The 22,617-nt window shown below is 40.7% G+C and overlaps 1 protein-coding gene across 1 annotated transcript in view; it reads left to right on the top strand.

Annotated features, from left to right (window-relative positions):
* The first annotated feature begins 376 nt into the window (after positions 1 to 376).
* Positions 377 to 22,617, top strand: part of prkg2 (protein kinase cGMP-dependent 2) — a 128,916-nt gene continuing 106,675 nt past the window's right edge. Inside the window, exon 1 of the mRNA XM_059988492.1 lies at positions 377 to 894. Coding sequence (XP_059844475.1) covers positions 377 to 894 — 518 coding nt within the window. The remainder of the gene's footprint in view (positions 895 to 22,617) is intronic.

Consider the following 22,617-nt stretch of genomic DNA (forward strand, 5'->3'; position numbering starts at 1 on the left):
GTTGTGAAGGTACTTGGGAGCTGGTGATAGGACATAACTACAGCTTAATGTGAAATGCACGCAAGGCCATTACATAAAATTACAATTCTCCTTTAGCATTATGCAGGATTTATTTTAGTATTGACAACAATTGCATTTTGAGCTTGAGTTTCAATAAAGTAGAGAATCAGGACATACTTATGTGCCTGGTGGAAATACTGATGCATCAATGCCACATACATTAAGTTATTATCAAATGACATGACCATTGTCAAGGGCAAAACAAAAACATCAATATGAGTCAGATCCCATTCTCTATCCAAGTATTGGTTCAGGCACTGTGACTGTAATGATTCAGAGCTCATGACTGTGCATGTGTTTGCAGATCTGAAACAAGATGGGAAATGGTTTAGTGAAACCCAAGCAGCTGAGAGAGCAGAGAAGTAACATCAACAACAGTACCATGAAGCTTTGGAGCAACTCTGGGACAAGGGTAAATGTTAAAACCACAGGAGATATCATCCAAGACCGATTACTGGAAGTTGAACTGGAGAATAAAAGAAAAGATGACCAACTGCATCAGCAGCAGTGCAAGATTGAAGAACTGGAAATGCAGCTCAGCCAGCAGACCTGTACGATCGCTGAAATCACAGAGGAACTACAAGCCAAATGCATCCAAATGAACAAACTCCAGGACGTTATTAAAACTCAGTGTGGGGTCCTGTTTCAGCCATCACCGTCACCACTGAGAACTGCTACTAAAATGATGACTCAGTGTACCGGTGTACTCAAAGAGACTACCAACAGGAGAGGAGCTAAGGAGGGTGTGTCAGCAGAACCTACCACCAGGACGTATGACTCCAGCAAACTGCCTGTGTTTTCCATGGAGGGAGCCAGGGTTCGAAAAGATTCAGGGTAATGACATGCACTTCCCTGGTTATGTGATTTAATTTAATTTGACAAATGCATATCAATGGCTTCTTCCATTATTATTTTCACCTTCCAACAAATATTTAAACTGGTACCGTAATCAGAGAACAGTTGCTGGTAGAAGGTGATTAGAGGTTACTTGAATTCCATGTTTCAGATCAGAATGTAGGTTCATGCATTTATTTTTGATCCTCATATTTTTGTAGTTAAAACACCACAGCAACCCAAGTTCTCATCATGATATGTTCAATCAATGGCACAATGTTGTTTTTTTCTTGTTAGGGGTGACTGTTTCAAAATGGTTGTCAATACTGATTTGGAAACTGACTGGACTTCACGCTAATGGATGGAATATTTACAGAAAGAGAATGCTGATTGTCACAATAGCAGTCTCTGTTAAAATTATTTAGTGCACACAATTTGAACAGCAGTATCGACCATCTACTCATAATATGAGCTAGGCAAATCTTACTCGCTGCTTGTATGTCATAATAACCAGCATTTCCACCACCTGCACTCCACCAATATTATAAAATACAAATCTAAATCAGATTTCAGTTCTTGAGATAGATTTCCTCTTTTGCACATGAAATTAAAATCTCCTCTGAATGGTATAGATGGAAATAGTGGAAAATTATTTAGGGGGAACCTTGACATTCATTACAAAGGCGAACAGATTTTCTGCCCATTTAAATTACTCACACAAGAGAGGAATAATTGTCCCTGTTCTTACAAAAAGATGAAGAATCAAAGTATGTGACCCTGAGATTCACCTTCTCCATAGATAGCCGCGAAACAAAGTAAATCATGGAACCTGCATAAAGAAAAATATCAACCACTCCCCCCCACCCCAACCCACCCCCATGCCCCATGCAATGGGAAAAGAAAAATGAGAGAAAAACACAATATTAAGCACGAATCCACAAAGTCAATTGAAGAGTCTAGGCATATTCAGTTCAGTCCAGCTCAGTATACCCTTGCAAATGATAGTTTATGTGGCATCTGTCACAGGCTGCTATCCAGTGTCATATACAGTATTTGGGCAGCATTTATTGCCTCCCTGGGAGCTCTGACACCCTCTACCTCATTTTCCTGCCCTTTCCCCACATGCCCTGAGCTCTCCAATGTACTGAAGTCTATTGATCTTGGTGCTGCAATCTCTGTGGCAGTTTTATACTTGCTCTGCAAATTTGTTCATATTTAATTAACCAGATCATGTGAAGATGAGAGTTAAAGTATCACAATTACTTGATCTTTTTTTTTGCTTGCTGCTGTGCACTACCAGGTTTTGTTTGTTTTAAGATTTCTGTTTAACTAATTTAAATTTCTTCAACCAGCTACTGAAACATTTAGATTCACTTTCTTTTGAGCAACAATAAGCACCCTGAAATGGTTGATCATTCTGTGTTCCTTGCTGTCTAGTTCCGAAGGTATGCTAATACATTTTTTCCACAGTGTTATTTCACCTGACTCTGATTAGCCTTATCAGGTCAATGTCAGTTTCCTGGGGAATATTCCATCAGTCCCAATCCATCTCCTCGGCTCACTGTAGCCCTGCAATTTAGTTTCTCCTTTGTATCCATCGTCTCCATTTTGATCACTCACCTTCACTAAGAGGCATATTATAGTGGGTAATTAACCGACCAGTTCCTATTTCAGATGTGGGAGGAAACCTGTACTTGACAGAAATCTAAATGATCTGAAGGAGAACGTACAATTCCAGCAAGTGCCCAAAGAGTTTGAGAGTGTCTTCAGGCTGTGTGGCAAAATCTGGGCCCAGAGCGTGTCACTGGGTGGCATGGTTTAGGCCCGAAGCCTTTTTCTGCAGTGGTACCTGCTGGGTCCTAATGCGAAGTACTCTATGTTGTTTAAACAATTTAAATGCCAGCCGAGATAGATGGGAAAGACAGATTGTTGGGATTTTGCTCGCTGGGGCCGAGGCTATAAAGACTGCCCTGGCTGTAAGCTCTATGCCTGCTATTATGATGAGCTGATACCAAGGCTTTGGGCTGACTCTGAGCTGCTCTGGGATTTGGAAAAATGTATTTAATTTGGTTTTGAATGGTTACTCACTTCTATTGTGTGATTTGTTTTTTTTTCTCCTTTCTCTTGTACATTGGGTGCTGATCTATATTTATTTATTTATTTTTAATTGGGTTCTTTTGGATTTCTTACTTTGTGGCTACTGTAAACAAGCAAAGCTCAAGTTTGTATAACTTTTCCAGTCTTTGATAATAAATGTACTTTGAACTTTGAAGTTAGGATCAAAGCAGTACCTCTGGCCCCAAGAGGTGGTATGATAACTGCTGCATCATTGTGCCATCTCCATTGCTGTATGATGTCATTGATGTCATGATTTTAATCAACACAACCCCAATCCCAGCCCAGAAGGAGGTCTAGTGCATATCATTGCCACTACCTGTTTCTCAATCAATTTTTCCTTAGTGCCCCAACTTGCTTCTAACAAGCTTCCTCTGGAATTGAGGTAATCTTTAGGACAAGTTGGAAGCTTTTCAAACTATGATACTTTGGCTCTAGATGTTCATCAGGACTGGTGCAGTGAACCTGATGCACCATCAATAACTCTCGGAGACAGGAGGCAAACAATAGGCTTTTATTAGCAGAAAAAGTGACCACAACATCTTGGAGACTGAGGGAGGAGCAGCGCCTCCAATCGCCTTTATCCAGGGGTCTGTGGGAGGAGCCACAGGAGCAGTCAGCAGAGGGGCGTGTCCAGACAGGTATACACATAGTTTACCACAGAACCGACCCAAAATATTGACATGTACCTTTTGTCTCCATGGTAGCTGCTTGATCCACTGCATTCTTCTACCATACTGTTTGCATTTTGTTCTGGGAATGGAGACCTAATTACTTAATCACAGATGTATCTAAAAAAGTAGATGAGAGAAGAACAATGGAACTTGTCCATCTGGACTCAAGGTAGGCCTTCAACAAGGTCTCATGTGATAGGTCGGTCTGGAAATTACGTCCAAAGGAATCCAGGGAGAGCCTGTTAGGTGGATTCGAAATTGAGTTGAAGATAGGAAGCTGATGCTAGTGACGTGGTATGCTGTAGGGGTCAGTGTTGGGATCCTTGTTATTCATTATTTATATAAATGAATTGGTTGCGAATGCACACGTCTTGATCAGCACAAAATTAGAAGGTGTTGTTAATAATGAAGAAAGTTACTGTAGATTACAGGGGGAATTTGATCAGGGGAGTAGGCTGGGAAGTGGCAAGTAGATTTCAATGCATATAAATGTGCGATGATGTATTTTGGAAAGTCAAAGCAACAGAGGGTGTACACTATGAATGGTAGGACACTAGGGAATGTAATGGAACAGTGACCCAGGAGTACACGAGCATAGTTCATTGAAAGTGTCGCAGGTGGACAGTGTGCTGAGAAAGGCATTTAGCTTTCATCAGTCTGGGCACTGAATATAGCAGCTGGGTTATTATGCTGAAAGTACGCATGGAAAACTCTACTTCTTTGTCATCCTGTTACAAGAAAGATGTGGTTAAACTGGAACAAGAGCAGAAAAGAGTTATGACGGTATTGCCAAGACTAAAGGCCTGAGTTATTGTTATGTTTTGTAACTCCCAAAACTAATTGAAAGAAAAACACAGGAGCTCGGGATAACGTGTCCACTTAGTTTTTCTTCAGTGAGGCAAACAGGAATGAGGAGGTGAAACGAGGAAATCTGCAGATGCTGGAAGTTCAAACAACAGCACACATTCCGGTATTTCATACATATATCCAATAATGAATTATGTAAGCAAACAACTAATGCTTAATCAAGCAATACATTTCCAATATTACTTGAATATTACTAAAATATTAAATATGCTATAGGCGTATTCCAGGTGAAGCCTCAGGAGAATGAGAGGGTGACCTTATAGAACTGTTCCAAATAACGAGCGGCCAGTTAAGGCAGACAGTATAGTCGGCCCTTCTTATCCACGGGAGATTGGGTCCGAGACCCCCGCGGATACCAAAAATCGCGGATGCTCAAGTCCCTTGTTTAAGCAGAATCAGCGCGGTGGGCTTGAGGACCTAGCGGAACCCCGGACTTTATTTAACATGGTGAGACCGGTGGGCATTAGGACCCTGCGTAGCTCTGAATCCGCGGGGGTTTCTGTTCACGAAAATAATCGCGATTGCGATTGAAAATAAAGTGGAAATAATAAAGTGATCGGAAAGAGGTAAAACGCCATCGGTCATTGGAAAAGCATTAGGCTACAGTCGGTCAACGATCTGAACGATTGTAATGGATCATGTGAAAGGCCCTGCCCCGATGAAAGCTACAATTATTACTAAGCAACCCAGTGGTTTAATTATTGGGTTTTGGGTTTTTGATCCTCCACATCAACCCGGCACGGTGGAGAGTGCACTCAATCGCGGTCTGTCACTGGATCGAGCTCGGGAAGAAGTTCCAGAGCCAGCGCTGAAACACACGTTCTTAAGCGTTTTATATGCATAGAAAGGTAAAATGTATACTATATACGAATGCAAACGTTTGACTAACTGACGCTAAATAATACCGGATGTGCCTGAGTTACTTAGTAAGAGAACTTACGATTTTTTTGGATCCCGATCCACGATAACCCACGCACATCCTCCCGTCTACTTTAAATCATCTCTAGATTAATAATAACAGCTAATACAATGTAAATTATGTGTAAATTAGTTGTTATACTGTATCGTTTAGGGAATAATGACAAGAAAAAAAGTCTGTACATGCTCGAACGAGTGCTGGCTGAGCACTTCCGGGTTTTCGCGGTTCGCGGTTCGTTGAGTTCGCGGATAAGGAGGGCCGACTGTAACTGTCTTTTCCTCAGGGTCGGGGAGTCTAAAACTAGGAGATATGGATTGAGGGTAGGAGAGGAAAGATTTAAAAGGGAACTGAAGGGAAATCTTTCATGCAGAGGGTGGTTGATGTACGGAGCCAGCTGCAGGTACAAGCGGATCATTTAAGACGCATGCAGGGGTGGGGCTTAGAAGGATATGGGCAGGCACCATGATTGACATGAACTTGAATCTTAAATGGCTTCTGTCCATACCATATTGGTCTGTGACTCTATATCTCTAATATGGAGGTGGCACAGAGAGGCAATGATGCTGTTAGAAACACAATAAAGCACCTAAGAGATATTCTCAAAGCTAAAGAGATGAAAAAAGAACAAACGATACTATGAAATTTGACTTCCAGCTTTGTTGCAGAGTTCTGAAAATATATAATGCAATATATCTGGTCTACTTGAAGTAGACCTGAAATTCATTTGGTGTGAGGGAAACAATCTGGGCAAGATCCTCACAGTAACCTTTAGCTACCAGACACATGAATCCCTCAGCTAGAAAATTGAAGACAGCGAATTTCACCACTAAATTTGTTCTTTCCCCTTCACTCGGGTTATTCAAAAGGTGTCCTTTCTAACTGTGAGCTGTATTTCAAGCTTTCTCTAGTACAGAGACAGCCTTGCGTTATCATCCTGGTTTCGTCACCATACTTGATGACATATCTCTCTTAAACCGTCCCTGTTTTCTGGCACTGAAGGACTGTGAATGCACTTTCTGCCATTACACGAGCCCAAGAAGGTGGCCTTTCCTGAAAGAGAAACATTCCTGAGAGGCTTCACAGATGCTGCCCGACGCTTCTTTCAACCGTGGAATTGTTCCAGGACATGATACTCCACAGTTATTAGCAAGGTTATCTACACTTGCCAGTAATGCAGCTTTTCTCAATCAAATATTGGGAAAATCATAACATTATCTTTCACTTTACCCTGACCTCCAGCAGCTGCTGTATATCATTAGTTTACCCATTTTAATTATTTAAATAAAAAAAGAAAACACTGAAAACAATCATTAGTCAGACAGCCTCTGTGAAATCTCCTAAGAGTTTTACAGAGGTAACCAAAAGGATAGATGAAGGTAGAGTAGTGGATGTTGTTTAGATGGACTTTAGCAAGGCCTTTGACAAGGACTCCATGGCAGGCTACTCTGCAAAGTTAGAATGCATGGGATCTAGGGAGAGATAGCTGATTGAATTCATAATTGGCTCAGTGCTAGGTAATGGAGACTGATAGTAGAAGATTGGTCATTGGCTAGAAGCCTGTGATGAGTGGTGTGCTACAGGAATCAATGTATAAACAACTTGAATGTAAATGTACAAGGCAGGGTTGGTAAATTTGTGAATGACACTAAAATAGTGAAAAAGATTGTAAAAAATTACAGAGGGATGTTGATCAACGGAATATATGGTCTGAGGTTTAGCAAATGGCTTTCAAGTCAGATAAGCGTGAAGTGTTGCATTTCAGTAAGCCAAACGGGGCAGGATGTAACCAGTGAATGGTAAGACCCTGGGGACTACTATGGAACAGAGGGACCCAATTTGCTGAAAGTAGCTTCACAAGCAGATAGGGTGTGACGAAGATGTTTGGCATGCGGGTCTTTATCAATCAGGGTACTGAGTATGGCAATTGGGACACTCTGTTGTGGTGGGACATAAAACAGTACAGCACAGGAACTGGCCCTTTGGTCCAAAATATTATACTGAACCAATTAAATAAGTATTCAAATGACCAGCTAATTTTTTCTGTCCACACAAAGTCCTTATTCCTCCATTTTCCTCACATCCATGTACCTGTGTAACCAACTCTTAAAAGCCCCTGCAATATCTGCCTCTACCACCATCACATGCAGAGCATTCCAGGCACCCATCATTCTCTGTATAAAAAACTTCCCCCTCACATCTCCTTTGAATACACACCCTCTGGTATTAGACGTTGCCACCTTGGGCATTAAGGATGCTGTCTGTCTACTCCTCCTATGCCTCTCATAATCTGATAATCTTCCAGTCTGCTACTCAAGATGGTGCCTGCATACAATGCTCCTTCGGTTGACATCTTCTGGATAGATCACAAAATCATATATTTCACTTCTTTTGTGATTTCTATGGTTGTTTTTCATCTTAACTGATTCTGGAACTGTTGGAGCCTATGATTTGTAGTTTGGAGATGGTTTGGGTGTTCCAGCACTCTGCGGTCTCCGACAGGATTCCAAGATGCAGAGGCAGAGTGTGTGAACTGTGTCGTGAGAAGATTACATCGATGTTTAACTCCATTTTGTCAATTAAAGATTCCATTATTTGCCCATTAAAGCGACAATGGAGATTAAAGCATTGAGGCGAATGTTGTGGAGAGGGGAGACTGCCTTTTGATCGCTGGTGGGATTGCACTGCTACGGAGAGGGGAGACTGCCTTATTTTTGCAGGGTGTTTGCTCTGCTACCAGAGAGGTAAAAGCTTGCTGCTGTGAGCAGAGAATGTTACCCAGGTTTTCTGCATTTTTGATATGGACTTTGACTATAGACTCTTTTTCAGTCTTATCTTTTTTTTATATTCTGCGTTTTTTGTCCTTTCTCGTTCTATTTGTGTGTGTGGGGCAGGGGGACTTGGGGGTTGGTGTGCCTGTTCTGTTTTGTTACACTTTTTGTGTGGGGAAGAGGGATTTAGGTATTGATGATTATGCTGCAATTCCTTTCTTTCTTGGTTTTGTGGCTATCTGGAGAAGAAGAGTTTCAGAGTTGTATATTTTGATAATATGCCTCTATCAGATTTCCCTTCAGCCTCTGACACTTCAGAGAAACCAACCAAATTTCATCCACCCTTTCATTATAGCATGTGGCCTCTAATCTAGGCAGCATCCTGGTAAATCACTTCTGCACCCTCTCCAAAGGCTTGACATTTTATAATGGAGCAACCTGAACTGTATGCAATTCCAACTGTGGCCTAACTAGAGTTTTACAAAGCTACAACTTAACTTCCTGACCTTTGAACTCAATCCCTTAACAAATAAAGGCAAGCATGTCATATGACTTCTTAACCATGGTATCAACCTGTGTAGCCACTGTCAGGGAGTTATGAACTTGGACCCCAAGTTCCCTCTGCTCATTAACATTGTTAAGGGAGTTGCCCTTAACAGTGTACTGTCTCTTTACATTTAACCTACCCAGGTGCAATGCTTCACATTTGGCTGGGTTAAACTCCACCTGCCTTTCTCTGCCCATACCTGCAGCTGATCTATTCTGTTGTATTCTTTGCCAGCTTTCTGAGCTATCCACAATGCCACCAATCTTCATATCAAATGTAAATTTACTAACCCATCCAGGTCATTCATATGCAGTACGTCACAAACAGCAGAGGTCCAGTACAGGTCCTTGTGGAACACTACTAATCAGAGACCTCCAGACCACTGGAAACAGTGTGCATCTTTTCTGGTTTCCCTTTGGATCATCTCTACTGTAATAAGAAGACTTTTGTTTTGCATTAGGGAGAATACATCAACAGTGTCCTCTTTGTAAATACTTAAGTTATTTCTTCCATCAGCATTTCCACGATTAATTATCCTCTTGAATTTGATACTGTAATTTGATCCTCTGAGAAATAGAGCCCATTGCTGCATTCACACCCTTCTATGAATTAAAAATGGATACCAGTTATTGATGATCTGTAATGAGGATAAACTCTCTCTCATACATGTCCTGGTTGAAGTGTTTTACAGCCCAAGCCAGACTCGGTCTCTCTGTCAATCTGTGTGTAATTTTTCTCTGCAATGATAAGAGAACATGATGCAAAGGCGTTTACTTCAATCACTCATAACCTGTGACTTGACTGCACCAAAACCACAAAGCGAGGCATCACAAGCAAGCTTCACTGGATGATGTGGATCCTAATGTGAGTCTAGTGTCTGACATGTCCTTTGTCTTTTGGAAAGTCAGCTCACATTGCCGTTTCTTCCTGATCTATAGTAATGGGTTCAAGGGGTGGAGCACAGTAAAAGGTTTGGCAGGAACCCGTTGCAGTAATTGGCAAATTCTGAAAAGGACCACAACTATGACAATTCCTTTGGTCTTGGGGCATCTGGCACCAATTGACTTTTCTTAACATACTTGCATAATACTTGTGTGCAATGGTGTAAGCACACTAAGTGATGCTTGCTTTAAAGTATTCACACTTGTTGCATCATACCCTGAGCCCATAATCTAATCTTTTTAACACAGTCTGGAGACTTTGGAGATATTCCTTGTCACCGTCACCTGGAACAATGATGTCATCGAGGTAACCCTGAGTGCATGGGCAGCTTTGAAACACCTGGTCCATAGATTTCTGACAGAGTGCAGGTGCAGATAATACTTCAATCAGCCTATTATGGCTATAAGCTCTTTGTGAGTATTTATGCTGAGAAATACTTAGTACTCGTCTTTCATCTCCGTCTGCAGGTAGGCCTCAGCTAATTCCACTTTGCTGAAGTTTTCCCTCCAGAAACGTTTGAAAAATATCTTCTATCCCTGGCAGAGGGTATTCATCTACTTTCAGTACAGGGTTGATGGTGACCTTAAAATCCCCACAGATCCTGACAGCCTCATTTTTCTTGGCTGCTGGAACCACTGGCGTTGCCCATGGGCTCCACTCAACCTTGGTAAGAATTCTTTCAACCTATGTGGATGGACTTTGTAAAACTTGGGTTCAGCATTTTCATTTAGCACTATTTTACCATTGATATATTTGAGTTTTCCAATGCCATCCTTGAACACTACTGTGGATATCATCCAGTATCTACCTTAATTCACTTTCAGTTCACTCTATTGCAGGGGATGTGGCATGTAAATGTAGTTGCAAATCCAGTCAGGTTGTAGTGGTCTCAGCCAATCATGGTCCAACAGTGTTGGTTCTTCTGTTTTTATCTCAAACAAATGCAATGTATTGTATTTCACTGTTGTGAATGTCATTCCCACAGCAGTTATCTTTTCTCCAATATGAATTCTTATTTGGATATCTGCAGGTTTCAGTTCAGTATCTTTGAAATGTCGTAAAACAGCATGCAGGTTAGTACTCTTTTTGAAACTGTAACTTCACTTTTTATCTTTTTCTCGTTCCTGTGCAGTCAATTTACAAAGTCCTACTTTGTTGCATTTTCTCCATGTTTTACCATTAAACCAGCATTGGTCTGGTGCATGAGAGCTCCTTTCTCAAAGTAACACAATTTGTTTGACCAAGTAGGTTTCTGTTTAGACATTAACATTTTATTCACACTCAATTTCATTCCTGACTGCAGCTTTATTAAGTTTCTGGCTGTTTCATTTGATACATTGATTTCAACTGCTTTTTTAAATGTGAGTTGTGCTTCAGTTGGGAGCTGTTCTTTAATATTTTCTTGTAAGATTCCACAAATAGACAATCTCTCAGTGCATCATTAAGCCCATTACTGAACTGACAATGCTCAGACAGTTTCTTCAATTCAGCAGCCTAGGCTTTTGCAACCTAAAGCATTCTGCACTCAACAATGGTTTCGGTTCTAAATGTTCCTGCATTATGTTCACAATATCAGCAAAGCTCATTTTGGCTGGTTTGATTTGGAGCAGAGCAGTTAAACTTCTTTTTTTTATTAGTTATCTTATACATTTTACAGATTAAAAAAACCCAAATCACAATGAGGAACACTAATACAGTGCAAAATTAAGCATACAATGACAATATGATACAAAGAGAGAGAATTTTTTTAAAAAAGCACCTAAATTGAAGACAAGTAAACTTAGTATCCTCCCCAAGCCCCACAACACAAAAAAAAACTCCAGACCAACCACAACACAATATAGAGAATATGAATCAGGACAATCAAACTCCCAGACTGTGAATACACTTGGCAACAGAGGATAATAATGTCTACTACCAGAAAAAAAGGGAGCTGAAAGCAAGGGACCGAAAAGAAAAAAACCCTAGTCAAGAGGAAGGTTATGAAAATACTCGATAAAAGGACCCCAGACCTTATGGAACTTTAGGTCCGAATTAAGAACTGAATAATGAATTTTTTCGAGCTCCAAGCAGGCCATAATGTCATTAAGCCATTGAGCATTGGTGGGCGGGGTGACATCTCTCCATCTAAGGAGGATCAAGCGTCTAGCCAGGAGAGAGGCAAAGGATGATATTCGGCATTTGGTCGGACTCAGACGTAAATCTGTCTCGCCCCAAAAACCGAACAAAGCAATTAAGTGGTATGGTTCTAGGTGCTGATTCAGAATATACGATAACGTAGTGAAGACATCTTTCCAAAATTTCTCCAAGCTAGGACAGAACCAGTACATATGAATGAGAGAGGCCTCATCCCTCTTGCATTTATCACAGAGCGGACTAATGTCAGGGTAGAATCGAGATAGTTTAGATTTAGACATATGGGCTCTGTGAACAATCTTAAACTGTAAAAGGCAATGGCGAGAACAAAGAGAGGTTGAGTTAACCAATTTGAGAATCGAGTCCCAACTCTCATCAGATAAGGAGGTATTTAAATCCTGCTCCCATGCCATTTAAATTTTATCCACAGGGGCCCGTCGTAAGGCTGCTAATTTATCTCGAATAATTGATATTAAACCTTTACCTAGTGGATTAATGGAAAGAAATAAGTCCATAGCATTTTTCACAGGCATTTCAGGAAAGTTAGGAATTAAAGGAGCAATAAAGTGTCTAATTTGGAGGTATCTAAAAAAATGAGCATTGGGGAGATTGAACTTAACAGAGAGCTGCTGAAAAGAAGCGAAGCGATTATCAATGAAAAGATCTTCAAAATGTCTAATGCCCTTCCTATACCAAACCTGGAATGCTGAATCGTATGTGGTAGGTAAAAAAAGGTGATTATGTACGACAGGGCTGGAAACGGAAAAACCATGGAAACCATAGCTTTTCCTAAACTGAGCCCATATACGCAAAGTGTGTCTAACAAGAGGATTAGCTATTGATCTGGGCAGACTGCTAGGGAGTACGGAGCCAAGAAGTGCAAAGATAGATAATTCTTTAGTGGAGCTCAACTCCATTGCCACCCAATTAGGGCACTCGGGTTGGCCATGGAAGAAAGACCAAAAGGTAGCACAACGTATATTAGCTGCCCAATAATATAAACGAAAGTTAGGTAAAGCCATGCCACCCTCTTTTTTAGATTTTTGGAGATGGATTTTATTAATTCTAGAGTGCTTATTCTTCCACGGATATGACAAAATAATAGAGTCTAACGAATCAAAAAAAGACTTAGGAATAAAAATTGGGATAGACTGAAATAAGTATAAAAATTTGGGGAGAACATATATTTTAACAACATTAATACGACCTACTAAAGACATAGATAGAGGTGACCATTGTACCAGACTCTGTTTTATTGTATATGAAAGATTGGCAAAGTTTTCACGAAAGAGATCTTTAAACTTCCTTGTGACTGTAATTCCAAGATAAGTAAATTGATTATGGACTACTTTAAAAGGGAGATCACGAAATTTTAATTCCTGTGCTTCTTTATTAATTGGGAAAAGTTCACTCTTATGTAAATTAAGTTTATAGCCAGAGATCTGGCTAAACTGGTCAAGAAGTGAAAACATTGGAGGTAAGGATGTAGACGGATTTGAGAGAAAGAGTAATAAGTCATCAGCATAAAGAGAAACTTTATGCTCAACACCCCCTCTCCAAATCCCGGTCAATTCAGGACAATTTCGAAATGCTATCGCCAAAGGTTCTATAGCCAAATCAAAGAGAAAGGGACTTAAGGGGCATCCCTGACGGGTACCACGTTTGAGATTAAATACCTGGGATTTCTGAAAATTAGTTAAAACAGAAGCAGTAGGACACAGGTACAGCAATTTGATCCAAGAGATGAAACTTTGACCGAGGTCAAATTTTTCTAAGACTGCAAAAAGGTCGTTCCACTCTATACGATCAAATGCTTTCTCTGCATCGAGGGAAATAACACAGTCAGGAATCCCAGTTAGAGGTGAGTATAAGATATTAAGTAAAGGCCGAATGTTAAAAAAGGGGAGACGGTTTTTAATAAAACCTGATTGGCCATCAGAGATAATGGAGGGAATAACAGTTTCTAATCTATGAGCCAAAACTTTAGCTAAGATCTTTACATCAACATTGAGCAAAGAAATCAGCCTATATGAGGAACACTCTGTTGGGTCTTTGCCCTTTTTTAATAGAAGAATAATAGATGCCTCATTGAAAGAGGGTGGCAATTTGCCGTAATTAAACAAATCAGATAATACTGAAAGTAACTGAGGAGAAAGAAGTGAAGGGAATGATTTATAAAATTCTACAGGGAACCCATCAGGTCCAGGAGATTTCCCTGAGGACAGTGCAGAAATTACAATAGATATTTCTTCTGATGATATAGGCGCATTAAGTTTGGCTTTAGAGTCAGATGGAAGTGAAGGAATATTCAGATTCTTTAAAAATTGATCAGCAGAGATATTGTCATTCAAAGATTCAGAGGAATAATGCCGAGAGTAAAATTTTTTAAATGCGTCATTAATTTCCAAATGATCTGATGTAAAGTCTCCGTTCTCCTTCCAGATCTTTGTAATATGTTGTTTGGCTTTGGAACAGCTCAGCTGATTGGCTAGAAATTTACCAGACTTATCCCCATGAATGTAAAAGCGACTCTTACTTTCGAGAAGTTGGCGTTCAACAGGTTGAGTAGACAGAAGATTAAATTTAGTTTGGAGTTCAACACGCTTCTTGTATAGTTCAGGGTTCTTAGTTTGAGCATACAGTTGATCCAATTCTTTAATCTGGTTAATGAGGTCTAATCGATCTGCAGAGGATCTTCTGTTGAGATTTGCTGTGTAAGAGATTATTTGACCCCTCAGATATGCTTTCATGGCATCCCAGACAATCTGGGGTGACACTTCAGGTGATGTATTAGTGTTAAAATAAAAGGTTATCTGATCCTTAATAAATTTTTAAAAATCATCATCCGATAATAAAGTTGTATCAAACCGCCAGTGTTTATTCCTCTGAGGGAGACCAGGAAAGTTCAGAGAGAGAGTAATTGAGGCATGGTCAGAAATCAGTATACTCTGATAGTCACAAGAGTAGGCCAATGGAATAAGTTGGTTATCGAGTAAGAAATAGTTAATTCTAGTGAAGGTATGGTGAACATGTGAAAAAAAAGAATAATCTCTCTCAATAGGATGAAGGAAACGCCATATATCAGAGATACCAAAATTAGAGAGAAACGATTGGATAGCTAAGGCAGATTTAGTAGGCGATCTGGTAACAGAGGACGATCGATCCAGATTAGGATCTAACCAACAGTTGAAGTCACCACCCAGTATAAGAGAGTATGAGTTTAAGTCTGGTAGTGAGGAAAAAAAAGTTCAAAAAAGTTAACATCATCAAAGTTGGGGGCATATAGGTTTGCTAGTACAACTTTAGTGTTATGTAGTTTACCAGAAACAATAATAAAACGGCCATTTGTATCAGATATTTTATTATGGAGTTCAAAAGGAATATTTGAGTTAATAAGAATGGAGACTCCCCTAGCTATAGCGGCAAAGGATGAGTGAAAATGCTGACCCGCCCACTTTGACAGAAGCCGGAAGTTACCAAAACTATGAATATGAGTTTCTTGAAGGAAAGCAATGTCAGCTTTGAGTTGTTTGATATGTGAGAATACCTTCCTCCTTTTAACAGGGTGATTCAATCCCTTTACATTCCAGCTCACGAATTTAAGTGCACTAGCCATTATCAATTACTAATGCATAAAAGGCAGCAGGCATATAAAAAGTCAAGCAATACAATAGCAGTCTGGGAGCAGAAATGTAAACATAGATTCATGAAATCATAACATAAACATGTCCTGAGCAATAAAGGCAAGCAGTAAATACAGTGAGTGATGTTGGAACTGGAAAACCCACCCCAGCCACACAACACAAAACTAGACGGCTACCAAAAAAAGCAGCTAGCTCTACCAAAAAAATTAGCCCAAATATAACTTCCAGATCTGTGTCATTAACAGCAGTTCCGTATAAATACTATAGCAAATAGTAACTAGTTTATGCACTAGAAAACATAACTAGAAATTGGAACATCTTCTGCAGAAATATAAAACTTAATACAGAGAAAATCGGAAGAAAACCAAAACTAACCTACCCGCGAAAAATTATGGAAGAATAAAGTAAGAGAAAGGGGAAAAAAGGGGGAAGAAGGGGAAGATTATAGATTCAAGAAGAGTACTTATCAACCATTTACAGAGAGGGAAAAAAAATCAAAGATTAAAAAAAAGGTTAAATAAATAACTAAATACATAAATTTAAAAAAAATAATCAGCAGTTAAACTGTGAACCAACAAACAGGGAGGCCTTCAATAAAGACTTCAAACCTCCAAAACAAGTTAGAGTCAATTGTAGAACTCTATAGGTAAAGTTATACAAGAATAAAATAGATTACACAAGTACTATTTAAACATCCATAGGGAAACATTAAGCACAGAATGTCTGTTTAAAAAAGACACACCAAATCCAGGGAGAGATTGTCAACAGCCCTTAGAGTTTCAATAAATAATGTCTGAGCGATTCAAGTAAAGTCTGAGTCTGGAAAAAGTAATTTTATTACGAGAAGTACTTATCCACCATTTTAGGAGGTCCGATCGGGTTCCGAAGATGGCTGGATAGCTGGAAGACTTGCAACAAATGCCTCAGTCTCCTTCACTGACTTAAACCACTTATATTTTCCAGTATTAAGTGTGATTCGTAAATCGGCAGGAGTGCAAAGAGAGGGTTTAAAACCACAATCAAAAAGCACTTTCATTACGCCTTTAAGCTCAGCGCGCATCTTTAAGATCTGGGGTGCAAAATCCTCCACAAAGCGAATGACTATATGTTGGAAAGTAAAAGTACCTCTGTGATGTGCCTCCATAATCACACGGTGTTTTACCTGGTATTGATGAAAGCACAATATTACCGGGTGCGGGCGGGAGCCCAGAATTCCGGGGGGAACGTAGACCCTGTGTGCCCTTTCGAGCTCAGGCGGGTTCAGAAGCAAATCTTTCCCGAATATCTCACAGAGAAACTCGACGAAAAACGTCATGGTTGATCCCTGCTCGGTGGCCTCTGGCAACCCAAGAATTCGAAGGTTACAGCGTCTGCTGCGATTTTCGAGATCCACCATTTTGGAAAGGAGTTTGCTACATTTCCCCTCTAGCCTGGAACAGAGAGTCTCCAAGTATCGAACATGACTTTCTAAATCTTCAGAAGTCGAATCGATGCAAGATAAGTGTTCAGCATGTTCGTCCACACTGTCGTTGATCTGATCCAGTTTGGCTTCCAGCTGTTTGAAAGCGGTTCTAAATTCCTTTAAAATATCGTCTCGATGCTGTTCCAGTGCAGTGAGGGTCTCAGCTGACAGAGCTGGAACTTCCTTTCTCCCGGATTTAGAACTCCTGCTAGACATTGTAAGGTAGATGTGTTCACAGGGAAGTAAAAGAAACCAAATAAAGTTCCTAATTAAGGTTTTAAAAAAATGGAGACATTTAGTGCAAAGATAGCAAAAATAATGGAACAGAAGTTTGGAGCAGCTAAGCAATCACCATCTTACCGGAAGTCCAATGTAGCAGTTAAACTTCTAAGCAAATGGTATGTTCTTCCACCAGTGTTCTACTCAGTGGTGCTGACACTTATTTCTCATTGGCTGATACGTTTACTTCAAAATATGACTCATTTTGCTCAGTATACATCGTACAGTTATCTGTTCTGAAATTTATTTATTTATTATTATCATATGATACACACTGTTAATGAACCTCTGGATTTCATCCATTTTCTGTCTTTTTTAAAACTTGATGGTCTCTCTCCCCTTCCAAAGAAACAGGGGCTGTTATTTTTATTTTAACTCGTGTTTCTCTCTCCTTCCACGGGAAAAAGCATGCTGAGCTTCAACAGGTTGCTAGTCACTTTAAAACTACTGGTTTATTTTAAAAGCTAACCAAAAGAAAAACACTGTAGCCCGGGTTAACTTTACTGCTCAGTTTTCCTTTAGTGACACAGACACATATGTCATGGTGACAGAATGAGTATGCCATTCATGTACATCATACACATAACCCATGATGAATTATATAAACCAGCAACGAATGCTTAATCAAACAATATATTTACAATATTACTGAAATTTTACTGATATGTTGAATACATTATATGCAGTACAATGCCATCTGGGTGATTGCATGCTTCTTATTTTTGAGTTCTTTCCATATAGACTTAGTAGATTAACCCTTAATTATATCCTCCTGAGTGTAGCTGTGTTACTGTCCTCACCCTCTTTTACCTTCCTCACTATCTTTTCTAAAAAAAATCAAAACCCTGAGATGTTAAGCATATATTCCTGTTTCTCTGTCAAACAAATCTCTATAGAGGCTACAACATCATTGTTTCATGCACTAATCCATGCTCTAAGTTTATCACCTTTGTCCATAATACTCTTAGCATTAAATGCACACACTTCAAACTATCCATCCCATCATATCTATTACTTCGCTCCTGCCTGCTTTTAATAATCCTGACATCTACCTTCTTCTCCATCCCTCCACTTTCTGACCTGGCGCTCTGATTCCATCCCTCTGATTGATTATTTGCAAACTTCCCGAGTAGCACTGGCAAACCTCCCAGCCAGGACATCGGTTCCCCTCAGCTTATGTGCAACCAGTCCTTTGTTGACAGGTCACCCCTCCCCCAGAAGAGGTTCTAATGATCCAATAATCTGAAACTCCGCCCCTGCACCAGTTTCTCAGTTACCCATTCAGATGGTTCAACCTGAAGATTGCACCCTTCACAATCATCCTATTTCTGTCTTGACCAGCACATGGCACTAAGAGCAATCCAGAGACTACTACCCTAGAGCTCCCGTTCTTCATCTTCTTTCCTAACTCCCTATATTCATTGTGCAAAACCTCTTCCCTCTTTCTATCCATGTCCTTGGTGTCAATGGGCACCACAACCTCTGGTTCTTACACTTCCCCTTGAAGATATTAATCCAGTTATCTGAGATATTCTGGACTCTAGCACCAAGGAGGCAACACACAATCCTGACATCTCCTTCATTGCCACAGAATTGCCTGTCCATCCTCCTACCTATCAAGCCTCCTATCTCCATTGCTCTGCCTGACTCTACCCTTCACTGCTGAGCTTTTGAGTTGTCTACAGTGCCAATGACCTGGCCGCTGCTGCTGTGTCCTGATAGGTCATCCCCTCCAACAGTATCCAAAGGGGTATCCTTATTGCTGATGGGATGGGAACACTGCACTGACTGTTTACTCCTCTTACTTCTGCTGGTCACCCATCTACTATGTGAAGGCAGAATTCTGGGTGTGAGCACCTCAGTAAAAGTTTCATCTGTGAGGTTTTCAGCCTCCTGGATGATCCTGAATCCATCCAGTTCCAGCTCCAGTTCCTTGATCTTGTCAGTCAGGAGCTGGAGATCAGTTCTCTTCCCACAGGTGTAGTTAGATACCTTGCAATCCCATATCCTACAGGGGGAGCCTTTCACTGTCTTAACTACCATCTGCCCGCACTGAAATGGGAATGAAGGATTTAAATAAAACAACAAAAAGCTTACCTATTCTTATTTGTGCCTTCTTTCTGAAACCTTCGAGTTTATGCTCACTAAGGTCACTTAGCCTGTTCTTGCTAAGCTTGATATACCTTTGGCTCTGACTTCTTAAGTTTATGGTCTACAATCAAATAAATGGTTCCAAATGACTCAGCACCTTTAGCCTCTGTCTGTTCATGTTGAAGCCTGTTGAGCCAAAGCCTCCCACTCTAACCCTGGCCGTGCTGCTTACACCTCACCTTTTATTGTCCCGTGCTAAGTTACTAATAACCCATGAAATCTCTCACTTTGCAGACAAGACCCAGCAGGCTGTGCTTGATTTCTAAAAATGTCAGTTAGGCCACACTGGTAACAATGTGGAACATGGAGGTTTCATTACCCGCTTAAAAGAAAGACACCATTAAACTAGAAATAGTGCAATGAAGATTTACAATAATGTTGGGAGGACTCAAGGAGCTGGATTAAAGGGGCAGGTTGGATAGTCTAGGATTTTATTCTGTGGAGCTTGTGACCTTATACAGGTTTCAGAATCACATGTGGTGTAGATAGGGTGAATGTACATAGACTTTATTCCAAGGAAGGGGAACTAAAAACTAGAAAGCATAGTGGAATTAAAATCTTTGAAGTAATATGGGAAATATTTATGAGGGTCCTAAGAGGCAAATTAATAATGTAGAGGGTGGTGAGTAAATGGAATGAGTTGCTTAAGGAAGTGGTTGACACAGGTACAATAACAACATTTAAAAGACAATAGCACAACTACAAAAATAGGTGGGTTTTTGAGTGATACAGGCCAAGTACAGGCAAATGGGAATAGCTTGTTAGGGACCATTGCAGGCACAGATGAGTTGGGTGGAAGGAACTGCTTCCATTCTGTTTTATTGGATGCCTCTAAGAGTGGAATGATATTATTGATGCATATAGTCTAGTGCACACACCAGTGGAAGTCTTCGTTCTCTACGAAGCCACCAGCCAGAGATGAATGCTCAGCACCACCACTGACTGAGGCCAAGGCCGCCCTTGTGTTGTCATGTCAGAAGTGTGTATAATACCATAACTGGTATCCAACAAACATGACACACAAAATGCTGGTGGAATTCAGCAAACCAGGCAGGATCTATAGGAATGTCACGCAGGAAGGAAACTGCTAGAAAATTTAGCAGTCTAATGAACAAGGAGGCAATTAAAAGAGAGAGAGGACTCGGACTTGGTTTTCATAACACTTTTAGTTGTGACCTTGAGAGAGAGAATATGGCGCCAGCTGAGACATGAGCTGGGAATTCACTATGGTAATGGCTCAAAGCGGTTGAGCCAACGGATGGCTGGAATTTCAAATGGATTATAAAAAGTTGAGGCTTTTGGTCTGATAATGGCAGAGGAGACATGACAAGGGAGAAGTGCGGAAGATACCTGAGAAACCACTGGTGGAGTTTAAGGCCACCACTTAAGGCCACGGACTGACTAATTTTGACCTGTGGTTACCAGTGTGGGTAAGAGCTTGCCTGTGGGGGTCTGCTGGTGGTGAACCCGTGCCGTGGGTTAGTAGACCATTCTCTAGTAGGGGCTCTGTCCATCTGTGTCTGTGTGGGGTGCACAAAAAGTGGCTCTAAAGACTTTGGAATCAAGAATAACTAAAGCTGCCAACGTAAACATCAATGCAATTAACTCTCTCTCTCCATCAATTCAACTCGATGCAGCACAAAGTGAACTGAATTGCTTAAACTTACCTGACACCATAAGACTGATATCTAACTCTGGGATTATTATCTTTGTATCCACACACACACACAAACACACACACACACACACACACACACACACACATTTACAGATATATATGTAAAATAGTTTATAACCTGTATAGTATTATCCGGTTTTAATGATATTAATTCGTAGTAGTAATAAATATAGTCTTAATTTATAGTAAACCAGACTCCAGGTGTGTTCCATTTCTGCTGGTCCTTTTCAACTTGTCACAGGATTTGTGACAAAATTGGGGCCTGCGTCCGGGATCTGAACAAAATTTGGTTGGAGCCAATTTTCGAAATTGTGGGGGTTTGTCTTGATTGGGCAAATCCCATGTAATTAATCTGTGTGTGGAAAACAGCAGAAATGGAGGCTGCTGAATTTATAGAGAACCCTACTCCTCTCCTTGAGGAGAGCCTGAAAGGAGGTTCTATGTAACATTGCTAAAAAATGGAAACTTTCCGGAATACAGAAGAGTATGACAAAGGCAGAATTTCAGAGGAAAATAGCTGAATATTATGTTGGGGAAGAGTTATTTGAGGAGGAGTCGCTACAGGAGTTTCTGATAGGTGATGAGGAGACCCTGTTATGACTAGAACAATTAAGAATAGAGAGACTTAAGTGCGAGATTGCAGAGGCAGAGAAACAGAGGGAGTTTGAGAGGGAGATGTGGTGTCAAGAGGGTCAAGTGTCAGGCTGTGGAGGCGAGAGGGTGTATCAACTAATGTCAGTCAGGACATTAAGTTGGTACCTCCGTTTGCTGAAGGAGGCATTGATAGGTACTTCCTACATTTTGAGAAAGTGGCTCAGAAAAGGAAGTGGCCGAGGGAGGACTGGGCAGTATTGCAACAAAGTGTGTTAAAAGGGAAGGCGCAGCAAGTATATTCCACCTTGTCTGTGACTAGGTTGACTAATTATGATGCTGTGAAGGAGGCTGTGTTTAAGGTCTATGAAATGGTGCCAGAAGCGTACCGACAGAAGTTTCGGGGTTTGAGGAAGTCTGGGAACCAGACATATATACAGTTTGCCTGTGAAAAGGAGAGGTACTTTGATCAGTGGTGTGCCTCGAAAGAGGTAGACGAGGACTACCACAAAGTGAGACAGCTGATGCTGATCGAGGAATTTAAAGAGTGTGTCCCTAGTGAGATACAGACATACATAGAAGAGAAAGAGGTGGAGACTCTTTCCGCAGCCGGTAGGTTAGCAGATGGGTTTGCCCTGACTCACAGGATTAAGTTTTTCCCGAGCAAGGTTTATCAGGAGAGTTACCGGGATAATCCGCCGAGTAACACAGGAAACAAGGCAGGAGCTAGTGACAGAGGTAAAGAGGAGGGGAAACCAACCAAAGATAAGTTTTCCAGTTTTACCTGTTACTACTGCAGGAAGCCTGGCCATGTGGCATCTAATTATTCGGAAGAAAGAAATGGGAAAGGAGAAGGGGAAAACCCCCGACGCGTGTGTGCCGGCGGCTGAGACCACACAAAGGACGGCTGGGTCTGGCTGAGTTCAGGAAGGGATTGAGTGGTTTATTAT

Source organism: Hypanus sabinus, chromosome 14 (assembly GCF_030144855.1).
Source record: "Hypanus sabinus isolate sHypSab1 chromosome 14, sHypSab1.hap1, whole genome shotgun sequence".
NCBI lineage: Eukaryota > Metazoa > Chordata > Chondrichthyes > Myliobatiformes > Dasyatidae > Hypanus > Hypanus sabinus.